At 41.0% G+C, this 19,729-nt stretch overlaps 1 protein-coding gene across 1 annotated transcript in view; it reads left to right on the forward strand.

Moving 5' to 3' along the window:
* Positions 1–19,729, forward strand: part of ENPP1 (ectonucleotide pyrophosphatase/phosphodiesterase 1) — a 76,014-nt gene that overhangs the window by 42,601 nt on the left and 13,684 nt on the right. The window contains 10 exon segments of the mRNA XM_037894812.2: positions 1,440–1,559; positions 3,371–3,480; positions 6,372–6,437; positions 7,785–7,857; positions 9,933–9,986; positions 9,988–10,042; positions 11,792–11,923; positions 12,813–12,844; positions 15,147–15,274; positions 17,105–17,174. Of these exon segments, the coding sequence (XP_037750740.1) occupies positions 1,440–1,559; positions 3,371–3,480; positions 6,372–6,437; positions 7,785–7,857; positions 9,933–9,986; positions 9,988–10,042; positions 11,792–11,923; positions 12,813–12,844; positions 15,147–15,274; positions 17,105–17,174 (840 nt within the window).

A 19,729-nucleotide genomic window follows, 5' to 3' on the forward strand; every position in this document is an offset into this window, starting at 1 on the left:
GGAATTCCTGTGGCGTTATAAATTGGTATCCTTCTTCACTTTGTGCATTGGTATGAATCTGGCATAATTTGCTGAATCACAGTTTTGGCCAGTGGAGTAGAAGCAAGCTACGTTCTTCTCATTCCTTCTTTGGGAAGATATGTGCCTTATGCCCTGCCCATGGAACAGAAAGTGTGACATTATGTAGGTATAGATGAGGTCTGAAATGGAACCAGCAATCTGAATATCTCATGAGTTTTGAAGGTGTGAGGAGATCTAAGGCTGGCTGAGATTCAAATCTGGTTTAGAGGCAGCCCAAGGGTGGAAGGTGTCACAAATAACTGATCTCTAAGGTTTCTCCCATCTTGAATATATACAGGAGAAAATAAACCAATTTAAAAAAAAAAAGCTTCCAAAACTGGATTGTGTCTTACTGCCTTCTAGGGTATATCAGCTTGAGCTTGATGGGCAAAGAGTTTAGAACTCAAATTAAGACTGATGGAATCACAGCCTCACTGCCCTCTGCTCCTGACTCATCAGTGCTGTTGCCTCTTTGGGTGGCGTGGCAGTGGATGCTGTTATGTGCACAGTCTCTGGATCTCTACTTATTTTTTTTAAAAAGTTGTTTAATGCCCCCTCCCCTCAAGACACACACTCCCAAATTTGAAGAGTTGGCCTGGTAGAGAGAGTTTTGCTCTGCCACCATGTAATGGGGTTTCCCCTAACCTGGCATCAGACCCTCCTCTGCCTCAGTTCTCCCACTCTTATGAAAGTTGGGGGACTAACTTTCCAGATAGTGTAAATAAAGCTCCCCACGGTCACTATTCCATTCCTTTTTCTGAGGCATATGTTTATTCAATCACAAACACAGTTCAACATCAATCAAAATAGGTAAACCAGGCACACAGCAGGTATCCCCAGCCTGGCCTTTCACCTAGCTGGAGTAGTAAGCACCCTTCTGGCTCCTTTCCCTGTCACGTGGTCTCCTCAGGAGCCTCCCTACTCTTGCCACTCCCCACTCCCCGCCAGTGAGCTATCTGTTGGTCTGTTATCTTACAGAGGCATCTAGTCACAGGTGGGGATCCGCCCAACTGCTTCATGAAGGCCATCCCGTTCTGTGACAAATCAGCTGTGCTACCCTTAAGATGTCAGAAAGGCTAAAGTTATTCCATCCATTTAGGCTCTGTTTTGTCTAAATGTCTCTAAAAGAGCATAAGCGAAAACTATAGCAAGTAGGCTGTAAACTCAGCCTGAAGAGGTCAAGCCAAATTCAGATTTTGTAAGTCAATAGACTTGCATCCACTTACACAAAGTCTGAAAAATGCTGCGTTACTTTTGAGAAGCATCAATATGTATTTGATCTTTGTAGCAGTGAAATGTGACACTGTTGTGACATGTACATAAGGATTTATATAAAAAAGGATTTTCTTTTTTGTACAATGGCACAATCTTCATTGTAGGGGCTGTATCCAGAATCCCATGGTATAATTGATAACAAGATCTACGACCCCCATAGAAATGCTTCCTTCTCACTTAAAAATGCAGAGAAGTTTAATCCACAGTGGTATCAAGGACAGCCGGTAAGTATTAATAACTAATATACTGCTATGAGTCACACAAGAGAGAGTGGTTATGTTGTTTAGTTATTTCTCAGGAAAATGGTGATACTGAGAAACAATGTTACAGAGAGCATTTCCAAGGCAGCCAAGAAGCTGTCACTCAGCATAACTACATGATTACATTGTTGCAGCTGTAAAATGGATTTTGAAATAGCTTACATGTAAACTGCAATAATGAAAAAATTAGGTGGCAGGATTTGTTAATGATCTTATTTATATTACCCCTGTTTGGAACATTTTCATTATTCATTTTCAGCCTCCTCTCCAGCCCCACTCCAAAAAGTATAATTCTGTAGAATGGTTCTAGTCCAAGGTCCCTGCAGATGCTAATTGGGAAAGGCATCTTGGTACAGTCCCAACTCCTTGGATACCCAGAGCTCAAAGTCATTTAACTCTCTCCATGCTCCAGCTGCAGTGACCCAAAGATTCCCACCCTTCCGCCTCCTCTCTTTTCTGCCTGGAAATAATGCCTTAGAAAGAACTAAAACTAAAAGTTTGTGTGTGTTTTTTGCCTTTCTTTTTTCCATTTCTCTGGCTTTTAGGTCTCTCACTCTCCATCCTCTGTCTCTTGCCATTTCTTCCTCCCCTCCAGCCTATGCTACTCATCTTTACTTCACTAGGTCTCCCACTTATCCTCTCCCAACTTAGTTTTAGCTTCCTCTTTTCCCCCAACTTGCCATATTATTGCCAACCTGACCATTCAAAAATCATGTTAGGCCTCAAAAAATCATGATCTTGGCTAAAAATCATGAGATTTTTTCAAAAAATACATTTTTGGTTCTTATTTGCCTTTTGGGTTTTGAACCTTTAGGCTATTCTCAAGTCACCTTTTCAAGCTTTTCTCCACAAACATGAATGCTAGAACTTGTTTTTTAAAATGAAAGTGGAAATTCTCATGAAATAACAGGACTCCAGGAGCTGGGACTTTATGACAAACACTAAGGGCAGGGCTACACTTGTGCGTTCGAGCGCATTAAAGCAGCCCCGGGCGCCCTAACTCATGACCCGACCACACTGGCAAGGCACTTAGAGCACCTGGACTCTGCAGCTGGAGCGCTCCTGGTAATCCACCTCCACGAGAAGCATAACGCTTGCTGCGCCTCGGCTGAAACGAACACCCGAGCGTCAGTGTGAACGAGGTGTTGCATTGCTGCACTCTGATCGGCCTCTGGAAACATCCCATAATCCCCTTAAGTCAAGTGGCCACTCTTGTCATTGTTTTGGAATTGGCTGCAGGAATGCAGACATGCCCTTTCAAAGCTCCGTTTCTGACAGCCGGCTGCTTATCTGCTCTGGGACAAAGCAACCATTAGTATAGAATGTTGCTTGCTCTGTGTGTGTGTGTGTGTGTGTGTGTGTGTGTGTGTGTGTGTGTGTGTGTGAGAGAGAGAGAGAGAGAGGCAGGGGGATGGAGGTCTGCTGCTGTCTGAACTTAAAAGACAGCATGCTGACATGCTCTCAGCCCCCACAAACCCACTCTTTCTCCCCCTACATACACACAACGCATTCCCTGTCACACTCCACTCCACCCCACCCCATCTGAAAAGCATGTTGCAGCCACTTGCATGCTGGGATAGTTACCACAATGCATTGCTCTCTGTTGCCTTTGGAAGAGTTGCTAATGTGGCCACGCCAGTGCACTTGAATCTGACAGTGTGGACACACTGCAGCGCTTTCCCTACTGCGCTTTCCAAGGGTGGTTTAACTCACTGCGCTCTATATCTGCAAGTGTAGCCATGCCTTAAATAATTATACTTGTCCTCATCCCACAGATCTGGCTGACAGCTATGCATCAAGGTCTAAAAGCTGGTACATTCTTCTGGCCTGGATCAGATGTGAGAATTAATGGAACTTTTCCAGACTTATATAAAACATACAATCGGTATGTAAACATCATGTGGTGTGTGTGTGTTTTCCTTTGGTAGAGCAATAAATTAGGGGAGAGGTAGTCAGTCATTTTTTTGTCAAGGTCCAAATGTCTTGGTCACGGTCTAGTCATGGTCTAGACTCCAGAGAAAATAATACAAAAATAATAACGATAATGATAATAAGTAAATAAAAAGATTTTGCAGTCTGTTCAAAAGCATCTGATGGTCCGGATTTGGCTCGTGGTCTGCCTATTGACTACCCTTGAATTAGGGGGTGTGTGTGAGAGAGAGAAAATGATATGTAGGCTTTGTTCTGCTTCCTTTCCTGGTTTGGATCATCTTTCACAAAATGATAGATGACAGAAGATAAATATCTTCCTGCTTACTAATATAGTCCTGCTGTGACGGTGCTGCCTGTGGGAGCCAGCAGAGGTCACTCAATCAGGGTGAACTGCAAACAGAACGGAGCAAACAAACACCAAATGCTGGTGGATATTCCAATACTTAGATTTACCAAGCCAGCACAAAACAGCTTCTGTAGTACCTCACTGGTTACTCAGAAGTCCAAATAATGCAGTTCCCTTAAAGTACCCAGCCTCAGGCCTCCATCCAGCCACACATGTCAAACATATGATGATAAATTCTGAAAATCTTCTCGTCATATAAAAGAAAAGGTTCTCCTGATCCCAAGCCCCAGACCCAGGTCAAATGATGGGGGGAGGAGGGGAGGGATAGCTCAGTGGTTTGAGCATTGGCCTGCTAAACCCAGGGTTGTGAGCTCAATCCTTGAGGGGGCCATTTAGGGATCTGGGGAAAAAATTGGGGATTGGTCCCGCTTTGAGCAGAGGGTGGGACTAGATGACCTCCTGAGGTCCCTTCCAACCCTGATATTCTATGATAACTCGGATCTTACCCAAAATACACGCTTACAGTCAATTAACTAAACTAAAATTTATGAAAAAAGAAAAGAGTTGGTTAAAAGGTCAACATACATACACACTTGAATTCAATTCTTGAGGTTCAGATACATAGCAGAGATGTGTTGTAGTTGCCAAAAGTCCTTTAGAAATCGTCCATAGGTTATAGTCCAGTGTCCATATTCAGGGTGACTGCAGTCAGTGTCTGGGGATCTCAATCCTTATGGCTTAAGGTTTCCCCCTCTTGAAACTCAAAGCAGATCTGAGATGAAGAAAGATCCGTGTCCCAAGGTTTTCATACATTTCCTGCAGCCTTTTGGCGTGAGAAAACAATAGGCTTAACTTTCCTTCTTCCAAACATCATGGCAATTACACAGGATAATGTATCCATTAAACAGTTCAGATACAGGTTATATCAACCTTCAAAGAGACATAGACAATAATACTATTTCACTCAAGTATATGTTAATATTCCTTTTTTGATCTTTGAATCAAAGCTATAGACAAGACTGGTTTGATTACATCACAAGACCTGAGCAAACATCTACTCTTCTATCCCTAACAACACAGGCTTGCATTTCAAAGCTCTATTCATTTACATATCTTCCTAACCAGTCTCTAAAGTTCGGCCATGGGTCAGGTCAGTCTGTGAGTTAATTAACTCTTTCTGGCCCTGTCACCTTTCAATGAGATATTCTATACACTCATAACATCACACCTGCACATTGTGAAAAAGCAGAATCCCACTAGCCAGAGCCTGCATTTTCCATTATGCATGTTGTGTAACTGACTGAAGAACCTATTATGCTATAACATGCTTAGGAGAGGTATGCAAAAGATTTGCCATCTGAATCTGGTGATGCGTTGCTGTCTTATATTTACACTTGGTGCAAATATTTCACAAATACCTACATTCTAACACTGATCACTCAATCTGAGCTCTTCCCTTACATGAAGTGGGAAAATCTTTACATGATATTGTCTATGTAGCTGAAAAACTCTATGTAATGAGGTAGTTATGGGAAACATTTCACTGTCAAATTGACCTTATTGCAAGTTTTCAAGGTATTTCACAGTAAGGCAGTAGCCTTTATGGTCAACTGTTGTTCCTCCCTATGAATAAACATTTCTCTGCAGTGGAAAAAGTATGTGCATTTGAGGATCATCATTAATAATATAAAAATCTTCCCTGAGGTCCTCAATCTTCTTCTCAGGTCCTGTTTTTCTTGTCACGTAGATTCTGACTGTTGGTTGCTTGTGGGACATTCTACACTTTTCTCCAGTTAGTTGAACAGGGTCACTTGGAATTGCATTGTGTCGTTCAAGCTACAGCTGTCATCAGCAACAAGTGGTGCTGTCTCAGTAACATACAGGCTGTTTTTAGTGGGTGTATACTAATCTATGATTGCCAGTCTACTTCAGAGTTTTGATCCCAGATTTTATCCATGTGTGGTCATTAGAAACTTGGCAACTGGGCTCACATTATAAACACCAGAATGGTGTTAAAAATACAGTATATGGAACAAATCCTTCTCACCTTATGTGAGCATGCCTGGTGAAATCAGTTGTACTGCTTGTATGAGGAAGGCAAGCAAGATTTAGGGCCATATCCAAAGCCCATGGAAGCTAGAGACTCCTGTTGACTTCAGTGGGCTTTAGATCAGGCCGTTAGCCTTTTATTTGTAAAATTTCCCATCATTGTAGTACTCCAAAATATTGATCTAGATATATTTAATGAACAGGAGTACTTGTGGCACCTTAGAGACTAATTTTTTAGTCTCTAAGGTGCCACGAGTACTCCTGTTCTTTTTGCGGATACAGACTAACACGGCTGCTACTCTGAAACCTGTCATATATTTAATGGATATCCAACCTTATTGTTGCCAAGTGATTTCAATGATCTTGAAATGAAGACAGGTTTCGTAACTCATGTGAACATAATTTTCAGTTCTTTGAAATACAGTTGCTATTGTATTGTTCTGATGCAGTTCAATCCCATTTGAAGAAAGGGTGATAGCTATTCTTCATTGGCTGCAGTTACCTCAAGATGAAAGGTAGGTATTAAATTTCAAATGTAAAGCTTCTGTTTACAGTGTTAGAATAATGAAATAATAATGATTAATAAATACATTGCATTGTAAATGTTGTTTATATTTAATACCCTGTGTGCATTATTTCAATAACTTCATAAAAACATAAGAGTGGCCATACTAGGTCAGACCAATGGTTCATCTAGCCCAGAATCCTGTTTTCTGACAGTGGCCAATGCCAGATGCTTCTGAGGGAATGAACAGAACAGGGCAATTATTAAGTGATCCATCCCCTCTCATCCAGTCCCAGAATCTGAAAGTCCCTGGTTTATGGAATTGCATCCTGGACTATTTTGGCTAATAGCCATTGATGGATCTATCTAATTCTAATGATCTAATTCTTTTCTGAACCCAGTTATACTTTTTGTCTTCACAACATCCCTGGCTATGATTTCCATAGGTTGACTATGCATTGTGTGAAGAAATAGTTCCTTTTTGTTTGCTTTAAACCTGTTGCTTATTAATTTCATTGTGTTGTGTGAGAGGGTAAATAACACTTCCTTATTCACTTTCTCCACATCAGTCATGATTTTATAGACCTCTATCATATCCCCCCTTAGTCATCTCTTTTCCAAGCTGAAGAGTCCCAGTGTTTTTAATCTCTCTTCATATGGAAGCTGATCCATACCCTTAATCATTTTTAGTGCCCTTCTTGGTACTTTTCCCATTTCTAACATATCCTTTTTGAAAGGGGGTGACCAGAACCACACACAGTGTTCAAAGTGTGGGCGTACCATGAATTTATGTGGTGGCATTGTGATATTTTCTGTCTTACTATCTATCCCTTGCCTAATGGTTCCGAACATTCTGTTAACTGTTTGGACTGCCACTGCACAGTGCGGATGTTTTCAGAGATCTGTCTACGATGACTCCAAGATCTTTCTCGTGTGGTAACAGCAAATTTAGATCCCATCATTTTTGTATAAATAATTGGGATTATGTTTTCCCATGTGCATTAATTTGCATTTATCAACACTGAATTTCATCTGCCATTTTGTTGCCCAGTCACCCAGTTTTGAGATCCCTCTGTAACTCTCGGCAGTCTACTTTGGACTTAACTATCTTGAGTAATTTTGTATTGTTGGCCAATTTTACCACCTTTTCCCGGATCATTTGTGATCAACAAATTAGTTGTTTCAAGCCTGTTTCTAAGCAAATTGTCTATACCTTTCTCTTCTTTCAAAATGTTTCCTCACTAAGTGATGCACAGTTGTTTCTATTACTTGATATCCATTGTTGAATTATAATTTTTTCCAGACTGTTTTTCAATGTGTATGTAAAATATTACATTTTTGGTGCTGTTTGATATAGACCACACTTTTACACTCTGTATTTAGAAGAACCAGATTCCTCAGGCCATAACTTTGGACCAGTCAGCAGTGGAGTAAGTAGGTGGTTTTTTGTTTTGTTTTGTTTTCAAACTATGTACTGAGTTAGTGATGAAGCTTTGTAAAGCATGTTAATTTAACAGCCATAAACTGGAGCACTCATCTGCAGTATTTATTAGAACAACGACTTTGTGGGAGGGTGAACATGACCTAACATACCTAGTAAAAGGGCATTTAATAAATGTGCTGTTTTCAATGCTAACAAATTAGGTACTAACTTTAATTATAATTTAAAATTGCAAATGCAGATGAGGTTGTAAATGGTGTATATTTAGTCTCCCTCTCCCCTTCCCCCCACTCATCATACACTAGTTCTCCCTTTTGACACAAAATACTAGAAATTTTTGGAAAGAAAAAATTGTTTTCATGAACATTATCAGTTGAGGGGGGGAAAAAAAACTTTTCACTTAAAAAAGGTGGGTCGGAAGAGGTGGGGTGAATGAAACCTTTTAACCAGCTCTAATCCCAGTCCACTTCTGTGGATGGCTATTCACGTTGTAATTGGCATGGTTGCTGGCTGTCTCAGACCACAGTTAGGTGGATATGAATCATATCTCCTTTCATGTCATACTTTGGCATAGGGCTGGGGTTCTCAACCTATTTCTTTCTGAGGCCCCGCCCCCAACATGCTGTAGAAACTCCATGTCTCCACCTGTGCCACAACAACTGTTTTTCTGCGTATAAAAGCCAAAGTTGGCACTAGGGGGTACCAAGCAGGGCAACTGCCTGTGGGACCATGCCACAGGGTCCACCACAAAGCTACATTGCTCAAGCTTTGGCTTCCGCCCTGGGTGGTGGAGCTCAGGGCCCTGGGCTTCAACTCCATGCAGTGGGGCTTTGACTTTCTGCCCTGGGCCCCAGCGAGTTTAATGCTGGCCCTGCTTGGCGGACCCTCTGAAGCATGCTCACAGCCTGCAACGGGCCCTGGACCTCTGGTTGAGAACCACTGGCATAGGGGAAGCAGATACTACCACTGTCTATGCTGTAAATAAAGAGAAGCCTTCATTTTCCACCACGGGTCAATGTTACATCCTTCAGTAAATGCACTTACAAAAACAGGAAGACATGGAAGGGGAAAAAAACTATTCAGTGATTTGGGAATATTAGAGAATGCTACTATCTTGAACTCAGGAAAAGTTTTGGCATCTATAACTGACTTTTCCAAATTTCACTGGAGCTGTCAACAGCAAGAAGCGTTCAATTTCTCTTGTGGAGCGCTTTCACAAACTGAACACTGTTTCTGTGATAATACTGAAAGATCAATGTAGTTCTTTAGTTGATTAACTGCCAATGAGAGCTTGACAGTGGTGTCTGTGTCTCCCTCCTCCCCTTCCCCTCTTCTTAGGTAATATAAAATTCAGTTATTCTTATCTTTGGTTAGTAAATAAAATGTAGGTTACGTATGTCAGAAACACTTTGAAGAATAGAATCCACTGTAAAGACATCTGACTAGCTCTGTAAGAGCATGATTCTGCAACCCTTACTCACACTGAGTAGAATTACTTATGCAAGTAGTCCCATCAAATGTAACTAGCTTATTATAAATATTAATTGCTTGTATTGATTACTTATGCATCTAAATTATTCTTGCAAGTAGTCCCACGGAGTCCACTGTCACTAAGTACTAAACATGAAAAAGGGTGAAGAATTGAAGCTATGGGATGGCATTTCTTTTGGTTTAAAATTTAATCATTGGTTGAAAATTTAGACCCCAAGTCACTAGTCCATTCCTATGTTCCCAGTTAAAATGACCCAAATGACAGAAGTATATAATATATGTGAAGAGGAAACTGATTGGACTATCTTTTTGTAAGAATTTCTCCTTTTAAACAAATAGCTCATACTTAACCTGAAGGGAAAACTTGGGTCTGACCATGCAATTCTTATTCACATGAATAGTTCAACTGAAACCCCTGGGAATACTTATGTGAATAGAGTCTGCAGGAAGAGGTCTTTTATTTGAATATGGGCCATACTGTGTCTTACATTTTACATTCATCAAATACAGATATATGAATTAGTTTCTAAATGCTTAACATCTATTTTACATCACCACATTTCTATTCTGCAGGTCATTCTTGCACTACAGAGAGTGGACAACATAGTTGGGATGCTGATGGATGGTCCTCAAACAAATGAACTTGCACAAATGCCTAAACATTATTCTTCTTTCTGATCATGGTAAATTGATATGTAAACAGTGGCAAAATGAGGACAGACACATGCATGGAATTAAGTGGCAGGCTGCAACTTTTATTAACCTTTAGCACAGGGAAGGGACAGTACCTGCCATTACCCACACTCTTCTATACCAGATATTTAATTGGTTCCAGTTTGGGGGTTACAGGGCTCATTACCAATAGAAACTCAGTGTGGGGTAGGCTCTCCTCAGCCTACCCCCAGGAATCAGTCTTAGCACCCCCCTGCTGCAAGAGGAACAGAGGATGCAGAAGAGCACGGACCAAAGGTGTGAAGGCCACTAAGTCTGACCTTGGCCCACAGAGGCCGCAAGGTCTCACTCGATTCCCATGAGCCCAAGGCCCATCACCAAAATGCCATTTTTTAAATTTATTTATTTTTACCTCTGGGAACCATTCATTTTATCCTCTTAACTGCACTGGAAAACCTGCCACAAATTGTGATGAATTAACAACTCAACCCAAGTACCTCAGTTATGTATTAATCACATTCCTACCTAACCCACTGTGGTTTGAAGGTGCCTCTAGGAAGGTGAAAAATTCCCTGGTCCTCTGCCAACTGGCCCAAGGGAGAGAAGATTCCTTCCTGACCCTGAATGGTCAATAAGTTGGACCCACAGACTCTGTAAGTCTGGGTTCCCATTCCTAGTTTAAGGAGAGTAGGCTGGGGCTGATGGAATGGAGCCAAAAGAGGGTCCACATGGTCCCCACTCCAGGTTAAATCCTGCAAGCTAGGGAATGCTGGCCAATCAGCACCCCAACCTTCCCAGCTGGCCAATGGCTGCAAGAGACAAATATGTGGAGAAGCTACTTGGTGTCCTTCAGCAAGCGTTTCCCTCTCTCCCTGCTGGGACTGTCCATTTTCACCACTGGCCTCCTCAAGTTCCCTCACCCATTGAAGCCGTGGTGGCAGTTTGTTTTCATAGTAGACATGCTTAAAGTCAGATGTCAGCTTTTGTATAGAAGAATATTCTGGAGCTGATTCTTATTTACAACCGCAGCCCCTTTACAGCTCTCTGGTGTAAGTGGGCCTTAATATAATTACATTTTACAGTGCCAGAGCGGTGTAAAGGGTCCGCATTGTACCTGAGAATCAGTCCTTTTATTGTTAATTTGTAGTGTTGGTGGGGGGAATGATAGTTCATTTCTTTCACATGCTGCACCCAGCTCTCTCTTCCCCCCATTCCACCTTAAGTGACTTCAAAGCAATAGATTCAATTTTTAAGACTATAATTAGTTTTTATTTATTATAATATCCTGTTTTGTTAAGTAGTCACTGTGGTGTGCGTATACACACTGCACAAATGAGCTGAAAGCCACAAGCCATGACCTGTTATTTTCCACTAGCTTCCTTTGACCTGTCATTTACTGCAGGGCTGCGTGTATTAAACTTAGATTTCTGACCACAGCCCAGAAGTGAAAAGTTTATCCACTCTACCAGTCAGCTCCCACAGTATCCTCTATTTTTCTCCTTCAGTGGTGAAAATCTATTTCCATTTTCTTGTGAGAACTGTCATGAGGGAGTGTTACTGGGCTGCTGAAAGGGTAGATGTTTATGTACAGTATGAGTTTACAGTTCCTTTCTGCTGTTCAGATTATATTGTGCTTGGTGATAATTTAACCAGGAAAGCTACATTTCCCCTTTGTACAAAACAGCTATACATCCTGTTATCAGGAGTACTGCAGATTTGTACTACCTCTTTTAAAAATAACATTTTTTTCCATTTTGCAGGCATGGAAACAGCTAGCTGTAGTAAAACAGCATATCTGAGCACATATATGGAGAATGTTCAAGATATCACAATAATTCCTGGCCCTGCAGCTCGCTTAAGACCCCAAAACGTTCCAGATGAGTATTTCTCTTGTATGTAGTTGCTAATTTGTGTTACTTGATTATCTATTTCTAAACTTTTTAAAAATTAAGTGAGGATTAATATGTATAGAATATACTGATATTCCTCAGATTCAGTACAAATTTACGGAGAAATGAACCATAAGGGTTGGGGAAACTGTTATGCCCTAGAAGCATAAATCTTCTGCTCTTAAAGGCATTTAAAAACATGGTTCACTTACATGTGTAGCTGGGGCCCTTAATCTCTATATGGTTTAGCCAACACAGGTTATTGGATTCAGTACAGGGGTAACTAGGAGAAATTTAATGACCTGTGATATACAGGAGGTCAAACTAGATAACTTAGTCCCTTCTGGCCTTAAGCTCTATGAAGGAAGGTTGCTGAATAAATTTATTTTGTTTCTTTTGGTGGGATTTTTCCTTGAAGTTTATTAGAAACATGTTTATAAACACTGTACCAAGGTTAAGTTACATCAAGAAAGCTCCAAGTTATTAGACTAGCACAAACAGTTACTGCTTGTTATGTGCACATTGCAATAAAATCTGGAATGTCGGATTCTAGTTGGCAACATCCATTTTTGTCAACACCATTTAAACTATAAATATCTGAACATTACAAGTAAATAACCAAAGTGACTGGAGAGAAGAAAATGTGAAGGGAAACCTCTCCTAAAAAGGCTAGTTAAAAAGTATAGCTTGAAGATTTTCTTACTGATTGTTTTTACTATTGGTTGCTTGGTCTTCATGCAGGAAAAACAAGTTGATTACATTTAGAAATTTATTTTTAACCTAGATGACTGCTTTATATGGTATTGAATCAGCATTCCATAGTTGGACGCCTTTATTTTGCATCTTTTTGTTTAAACTTTAGGTGACTAATTTTTACATCTGACTCTTCCAGTTGATTACCAGCACGTTACCAGACAACTTACAGTAAGTGTAGTCTTTAATGTCGCTCATGCTTCTTGATTCATTTTGACATTTATTATTTTACAGCAGCAGTATGCTAGGTTCCTTACATAACATATAAAAAGAGAAGGACGCTGCCCCAAACAGGTTACTACCCAAGTCTAGATATGACACAATGACAGGTAGAGAAACAACAAGGAGAAAAGTGGACAAGGGTTATAGTAATAAGGGTTATAAGAAATAGCCAGCAGGATTTGTCAGGAACAAATCATGCCAAACCTACCTAATTTCCTTCTTTGACGGGGGTCTAGTGGGGTAGGGGGAAAAGAGTAGCCATGATGTGTCTTGATTTCAGTAAGGCTTTTGAATACAGTCCCCACCTGACATTCTCATAAGCAAAACTAGGGAATGTGGTCTAGATTAAATTACAATAAGGTGTGTGCACAGCTGGTTGAAAAACTGTACTCAAAGAGAAGCAGTGGTTTGCTATGAAAGTGGGAGGGCATATCTAGTGGGATGCCACAGAGGTCAGTCCTAGGTCCAGTACTACTCAATCGTCAATATTTTCACTAATGACTTGGAAAATGGAGTGGAGAGTAATTCTTATAAAATTAGTGGATGACACCAAGCTGGAAGGGTCCAAGCAAATTGGAGGGTAGGATTAGACTTCAGAATGACCTTGACAAATTAGAGAATTGAAATCAACAAGATTAAATTCATTAAAGACAAATGCGAAGTATTACACTTGAAGAAAAAATCAAATGGACAACTACAAAATAGGGAATAACTGGCTAGGTGGTAGTACTGCTGAAAAGGATTTGGGGGGTTATAATAGTCAACAATGTTATGCGGTTGAGGAAAAAGGAAAATATGATTCTGAGATGCATTAATGGTAATGGTGTATGTAAGACATGGGATGTAATGGTCCTGCTCTACTCAGCAATGGTGAGGCCTCAGCTGGGGTAACTGTGTCTAATTCTTGGTGCCACACTTCAGGAAAGGATGTGGACAAATTGAAGATATTCCAGAGGAGAGCACAAACATGATAAAAAGGTTTCAAAACCTGACATATGAGGAAGGTTAAAAAAACTGGGCATGTCTAGTCTTGAGAAAAGAAAACTGAAGGGGGACCTGGTAACAGTCTTCAAATATGTTAAGGGCCCTTCTAAAGAGGATGCTGGATCCATTGTTCTCCATGTCCACTGAAGGTAGGACAAAAAGTAATGGGCTTAATCTGCAGCAAAAGGTGATTTTTGGGTAGATATTAGGGAAAGGTTTCTAAATATAAGGATAGTTAGGGACTGGAATAAGCTTCCAAAGGAGGTTGTGAAACCCTGGAGGCTTTTAAGAACAGGTTGGAGAAACATCTGTCAGGGATCTAGGTTTACTTGGGTCTGCCTCAGTGGAGGGGGCCAAAGTTTATGACCCTTTGAATTCCCTTCCAGCTCTACATTTCTATGATTGTGACCTCAGTGACTCACTTTTGGCTGATACATGACTTAAATTTTGTTTGTCATTCATTAGACTTTTCTATTTTTAACTCCTCTCTCAGCTGACATTGCATCAGACTCACTGTCCAGATCACCCCATGCAGAAACCTCCTTATTGGTCTCATCAGGATTTTCTAGCCCCTTCTGTTCCCACCTCTGACTCCAAGCATGGTCGGAAATGGTGTCGGCGGGCTCTGGTAGCTATTATTGTTGTAGATTGTAGGGTAGGACCCCCTAAGTGGCTCAGTCTAGTATTCCAGGAGCTGGCAAACTCCAAGTAGGGATTACATAAAGGAAAAGGGAATGTTGGTGGGTGAGAATATTAAATATCCATGGGTGACCAATATATTAAAACCTTTGTATGTGTATGATTTTCCATAATAGTGTTGCAGCATTCTCAAACTGGACAATTCAACACCACTAGACTTTGACATCCTGTTCATGTGATGTCTCTTACCTAAGAGAGACCTCAATTAATAAAGGTCTTAATACCAGCCAGTGTTCTTAAGTCCAGTGTGGTCAGAACCTTATCAGAAAAAGGAGCAAAAAATTAGATAATTAAAAAAAATTAGTTGACCGCATCCCTTAAATATAAGTGTTAAAATACAGATTGACCGATTCTCAAATGTAAGTAACTAATATTTATGCACCATCCAATAGGTCTTTGAGGGTGATGGAAAGACTCCCATTGACTTTAACAGGAGTTGAACAAGACCCTTTGTCGTTAAAGCACTATTAAGCACTTAGTTTCTGATGTTCATAAGAATTTATGCATGATGGTCATGACTAGTTTTTTCACACATTATTAAATGTATATCTTAATTTAAAAATTTCAGTGCATAGACCCAGATCAGCATTTCAAAGCATTTATGAAAGAGTTCTTACCCAAGCGTTTTCACTACGTCAGCAATGACCGAATTGAACAAGTACATTTTTACTTAGACCCCCAGTGGCAACTCGCTCGGTAAGTTACCATTCATCAGTACTTGATTGTACAGTAAAGAGTTTCTTGACTTGTTCTTTTGCTTTGGAGGAGAAAAATTAAAACAAGTGAATGGTTCTAGATTGACAGCCATTGGAGTCTGAGGTCTCCGTTTATCCACAGAATAGGTGTAGCACAAAGTAAGCTTTTTCCTACACTGCCCTTGTCCCTGACTTTGTGGGATCACCTTAGTCTATATGAATTTCTCCTTGCTAAATATGCCTAAGGTGTTGGTGGGTTTTGTGATGTGGACACTTGTCAATTAAGAACCCATTTCTGGAAAGCACTTAAGTACCTGCTTAATTCCCAAAGCATGTGCTTAAAGTTAAGCATATAAGTGCTTTGCTGAATCAGTGTCCGCCTGTGAACTGCAGTGAATCAACTCACTTCTCACAAGCTATTGAACAACCCTCTTGTACTTCTAGAGCCTAGCAGCCCAGGCAGAAACTTCGCTGGGGACCGAGAGGTGAAATTTCCTGAGCCATCCCCCATTATGTCTTGTTTTTCTTATTTCACTGTCAGAAATTGCATTGATTCTTCTGACCTATACATTTTCCATTGCCAGAATAGTAGTGTATATTGTGTAGTGGTAATAAGGGTTTAATTTAGGAGTGGGACAGTGGTCCATATATAACAAGTTGACATTTGATGAGAGAACCTGTCTGGTGTATGTTTTACGACTTTTAAAATAAACAAGCAAATGTAAAGCTAACTAATTTTACTAAATTCCCTAAAACACTAGACAGTAAAATAATTGAACTGAGGTTACAATGGAGATCACAGGAATTAATCAAGGAATTAACAATAGTATAATTGGAATCAATAAATCAACAAGAATATAGATTGAGATAAACAACTGATCAAATTATTGCATGAACACAATCAGAATCAAATCATGAAACCAACACTTACCCATGACACTTACTTCTCTGCTGCTGCTGGCAGCAAAAACTGCCTTCAGAGCTGGGCACCTGGCCAGCGGCAGTTGCCACTTTCTGGCCACCCACCTCTGAAGGCAGCGCAGCCGCCAGCAGCCGCACAGAAGTAAGCCCGGGCGGGGTGCTAGGATGCCTGAGAGCAGCCGCTGGCATGTGTCCCCGCCCACCAGGGAATGCTTCCCAGGACAGGTGGAGGATCTGGGACTCCCCACAGTGGCCTGGACTGACCTGCTACAGCCACGCTCCTGGGCACAACCCCTTGCAGTCACTGCTCCCAGAAGACTCTGCCGGCCCCAGAGGCAGGTCCCCCCACATAGGCTGCGAGCATCGAAGCGTGGTGGGGAGCTGAGGAGCAGCCGCAGCCCCAGGGTCCTGAGTAGCAGCAGGAGTAGATGGGGGAGCTCCGTGGCTGCCCGCACCATGGCACCAGCCAGTGCAGCAGCCACCCCACGCTGCCCAGCTCTGGCTTCCAGCCTCCGACTGGGTCAGGGCCTCGGGGGAAGAGGCTGGGCTGGCACTTAACTGAGGAGGAGCAGGGGGCAAGACTAAGGAGAGGGGTGGGGCCTCATGGCAAGGGAGGGCACAGCCACCCCCTATCTTCTGTGTAGCCCACCTCAGCCCACCCACTGGGAAGAGGCTGGTGCTGCCCATGACTTGCAGAGATTATAACTGGAGATGGCAGCCTCTATTCTTCAAAATTTAAAGGTTTTACTCCTCCAGAGCTTACAGACTCTGTAGGCCCCTGGGGTATAGATTTCACTTTAGTTAATGTCCCCTTTTATATGCAGACAAACCTACTGAATATATTTTTACATAAATACATTTTGTAAAGTAAGTATTATTGGTTACATACCCTGTGACTTCTTTTAAATAGGAAACCATCTGAAGTCAAATATTGCAATGGTGGATTCCATGGCTCAGACAATCGCTTCATGAGTATGCAGGTAAGATTCAGAAGATGGTAACGCTTATGATAGCTTAATTCACCTTATTCACAGCTTGCAAAGGATGATTTTCATGCATATGTTTGTTTAATCCAGGACACACCCTGTGACGGGGTATACCAGGGCCCTGGGCTGCAGGCCATGCTGTTCTGCTATACCCTGCCCCAGGAAGCAGTGAGGTGGGAGAAAAAGAGAAGCAAAGATGGGTGGTTTTTGCCTGCTTAGAGAGGCCTCAATGGAGCAGCCATCTTGGAATCCATAGCCAATATGAGCCCAGCAGACTGAGAGAAAAGGATCTATAGGGCCTTAGCGGGTCAGTTCCTGGCTGGGATGAGAGGAGTGAAGAAGGGGGATGGAGCTAGAAAACCTGTGGATGTTGGCCCTGAGATAAGGATGGAGATAAAGGGCCTGGTAGGAAGAGGCCTGGGGAAGTAGCAACTATGGATTAGAGTAAATAGTACAGTATGTGGTTGCAGTTTATAGAATTCCCCTACTAGCCATAGGTGAAGTGTTATAAACCCCAAGAAGGGGACAGGTCTTATTTGGGAGCCCAAATAAAGGGCCCAGAGCTAGGACTGATGACTCTAGCAAGGGCAAATATGCTATATAGTTATTGGACTCTTTGAACCCCATCTGGGGTATTATTTGGACTTTGTGTCTTGGCTGGAGGGCCAAGTTGGTGAAGACTCATGAAGGTCAGCTGGTAGCTTAGAGTAGTCAGGAGGGCATTAAACTTATAACAAAAGGGGAGGGTAAAACGATGAAAGATATGAGCACTCAGCACAAAATCAAGATGCTGAGAATAAAATTAATCAAGGATAAAGTTTACAGATGACACAAATATTAGGGGAACGGTAAATAATGAAGAGGACAGGTCACTAATATAGAACAATCTGGTTTACTTGGTGTAAACTTGGCACAAGCAAACAATATACATTTTAATACAGCTAGGTACAAAGAATGTAGACCATTCTCAAATGATAGGGGCTCTATTCTGGGAGCAGTGACTCTGAAAAAGATTTGGGGATCGTAGCAGATAATCAGTTGAACATGAGCTCCCGATGTTGTGGCCAAAAGAGCTAATGCAATTCTTGAATGTATAACCAGGTCTCTTGAATAGAAATAGACAGGTTATTTTACATCAATGTTTGGCACTGGTGTGACCACTGCTGGAATACTGTGTTCAATTCTGGTGCCTACAGTTCAAGAAGGATGTTGATGATAAATTGGAGAGGGTTCAGAGAATGATTAGAGGATTAGAAAACATGTCCTATAGTGAAGAGAAGGTTAATGGGTGACTTCTTAGTTTATAAGTATGGGAAAGAAATATTTAATAATTGAAATATTTATTTGTAACTTGAAGCTAGACAAATTCAGATGGAAAACAAGGTGTAAATATGTAATGGTGAAAGTAATTAACCACTGGAACATTGTGTCAGGGTTTGTGGTGAATTCTCCATCACAGACAATTTTTAAATCAAGATCAGCTATTTTTCTAAAAGCTATGCTCTAGGAATTACTTGAGGAAGTTCTATGGCCAGTGTTATACAGGAGGTCAGACTAGATGATCACAATTGTCCCTTCTGCCTTGGAATGTATGAATATTTCTGTTCATTTCTGTGCTCCTTCTATAGAGCTGGAGTTAGTAAATACAATGGAAATTTGACTCTTACTACAGAAACCTGTACATGCCTTCAACAATTATGTATTGTTGAGATCAAACAGTCTTAAAAGTCATAGTTAAACACATGTAATTGACTTTACCCCATATTTGTATTATTCACCTAATCTAGCCAATTAGCCTTTCCAACCCTCCCTTCCCCCAAGAGGAAGGATTGTTTTATGGTTAATTCAAAAGGACTGAAAGCTACACCTGGGGTCTTTTCTCAGTTCTGCCACCAAGCTTGTGTGACCTTGAGAAAGTGACTGAATCTGAGATTGTGATCATTGTTTGCAAAGAGCTTTTAGATCTTGCCAAGGAAGGTGATATAGAAGGGAAACAGTATTATATCGCTTCTGGAAAAATAGGTGTGATCTACTGGGTGTGCAGTTTTCATCCAGAAAGGGAAAACCAATGAGTGCCTCAGACTAAAGTCTTGCAAATAAGCTGTTCAGGTGACGTATGCCAGTCATGTTGGGACAACCGTTATACTAAGTTCCTTTTAAGTGATTTTATTTAAGTAAGCATATGGAAGCCGAAATAATTTGCTCAAAAGGAGGGAAGAGAGCAGGACTTTCATACATCACAAGGTTTACATTTGCTGAAGATAACTTTTAAAGCCAGCTGTGAATCAAACTGTCCACCTCTCCCATCTTCTGGAAATGCTTCTTCTACCTCTTCAAATTTCTTCCATGATTAGCCCTATGTTGTCATGTGAAAATATATATCTACCTTTAAAAAAAAAAAAAGAGAAATCTGCACCTAGTTCAGTCCGTGGCAGACTGTATATGTTTATCGTCAAAGATGCGGTGATAAACTGAAACCACTTTTATCCAGTTACATTTTAATGTAATAATATGTACACTTTTTTACTGTAATGTTCCTTAAAGACAAA

This window comes from Chelonia mydas, chromosome 3 (genome assembly GCF_015237465.2).
Source record: "Chelonia mydas isolate rCheMyd1 chromosome 3, rCheMyd1.pri.v2, whole genome shotgun sequence".
NCBI lineage: Eukaryota > Metazoa > Chordata > Testudines > Cheloniidae > Chelonia > Chelonia mydas.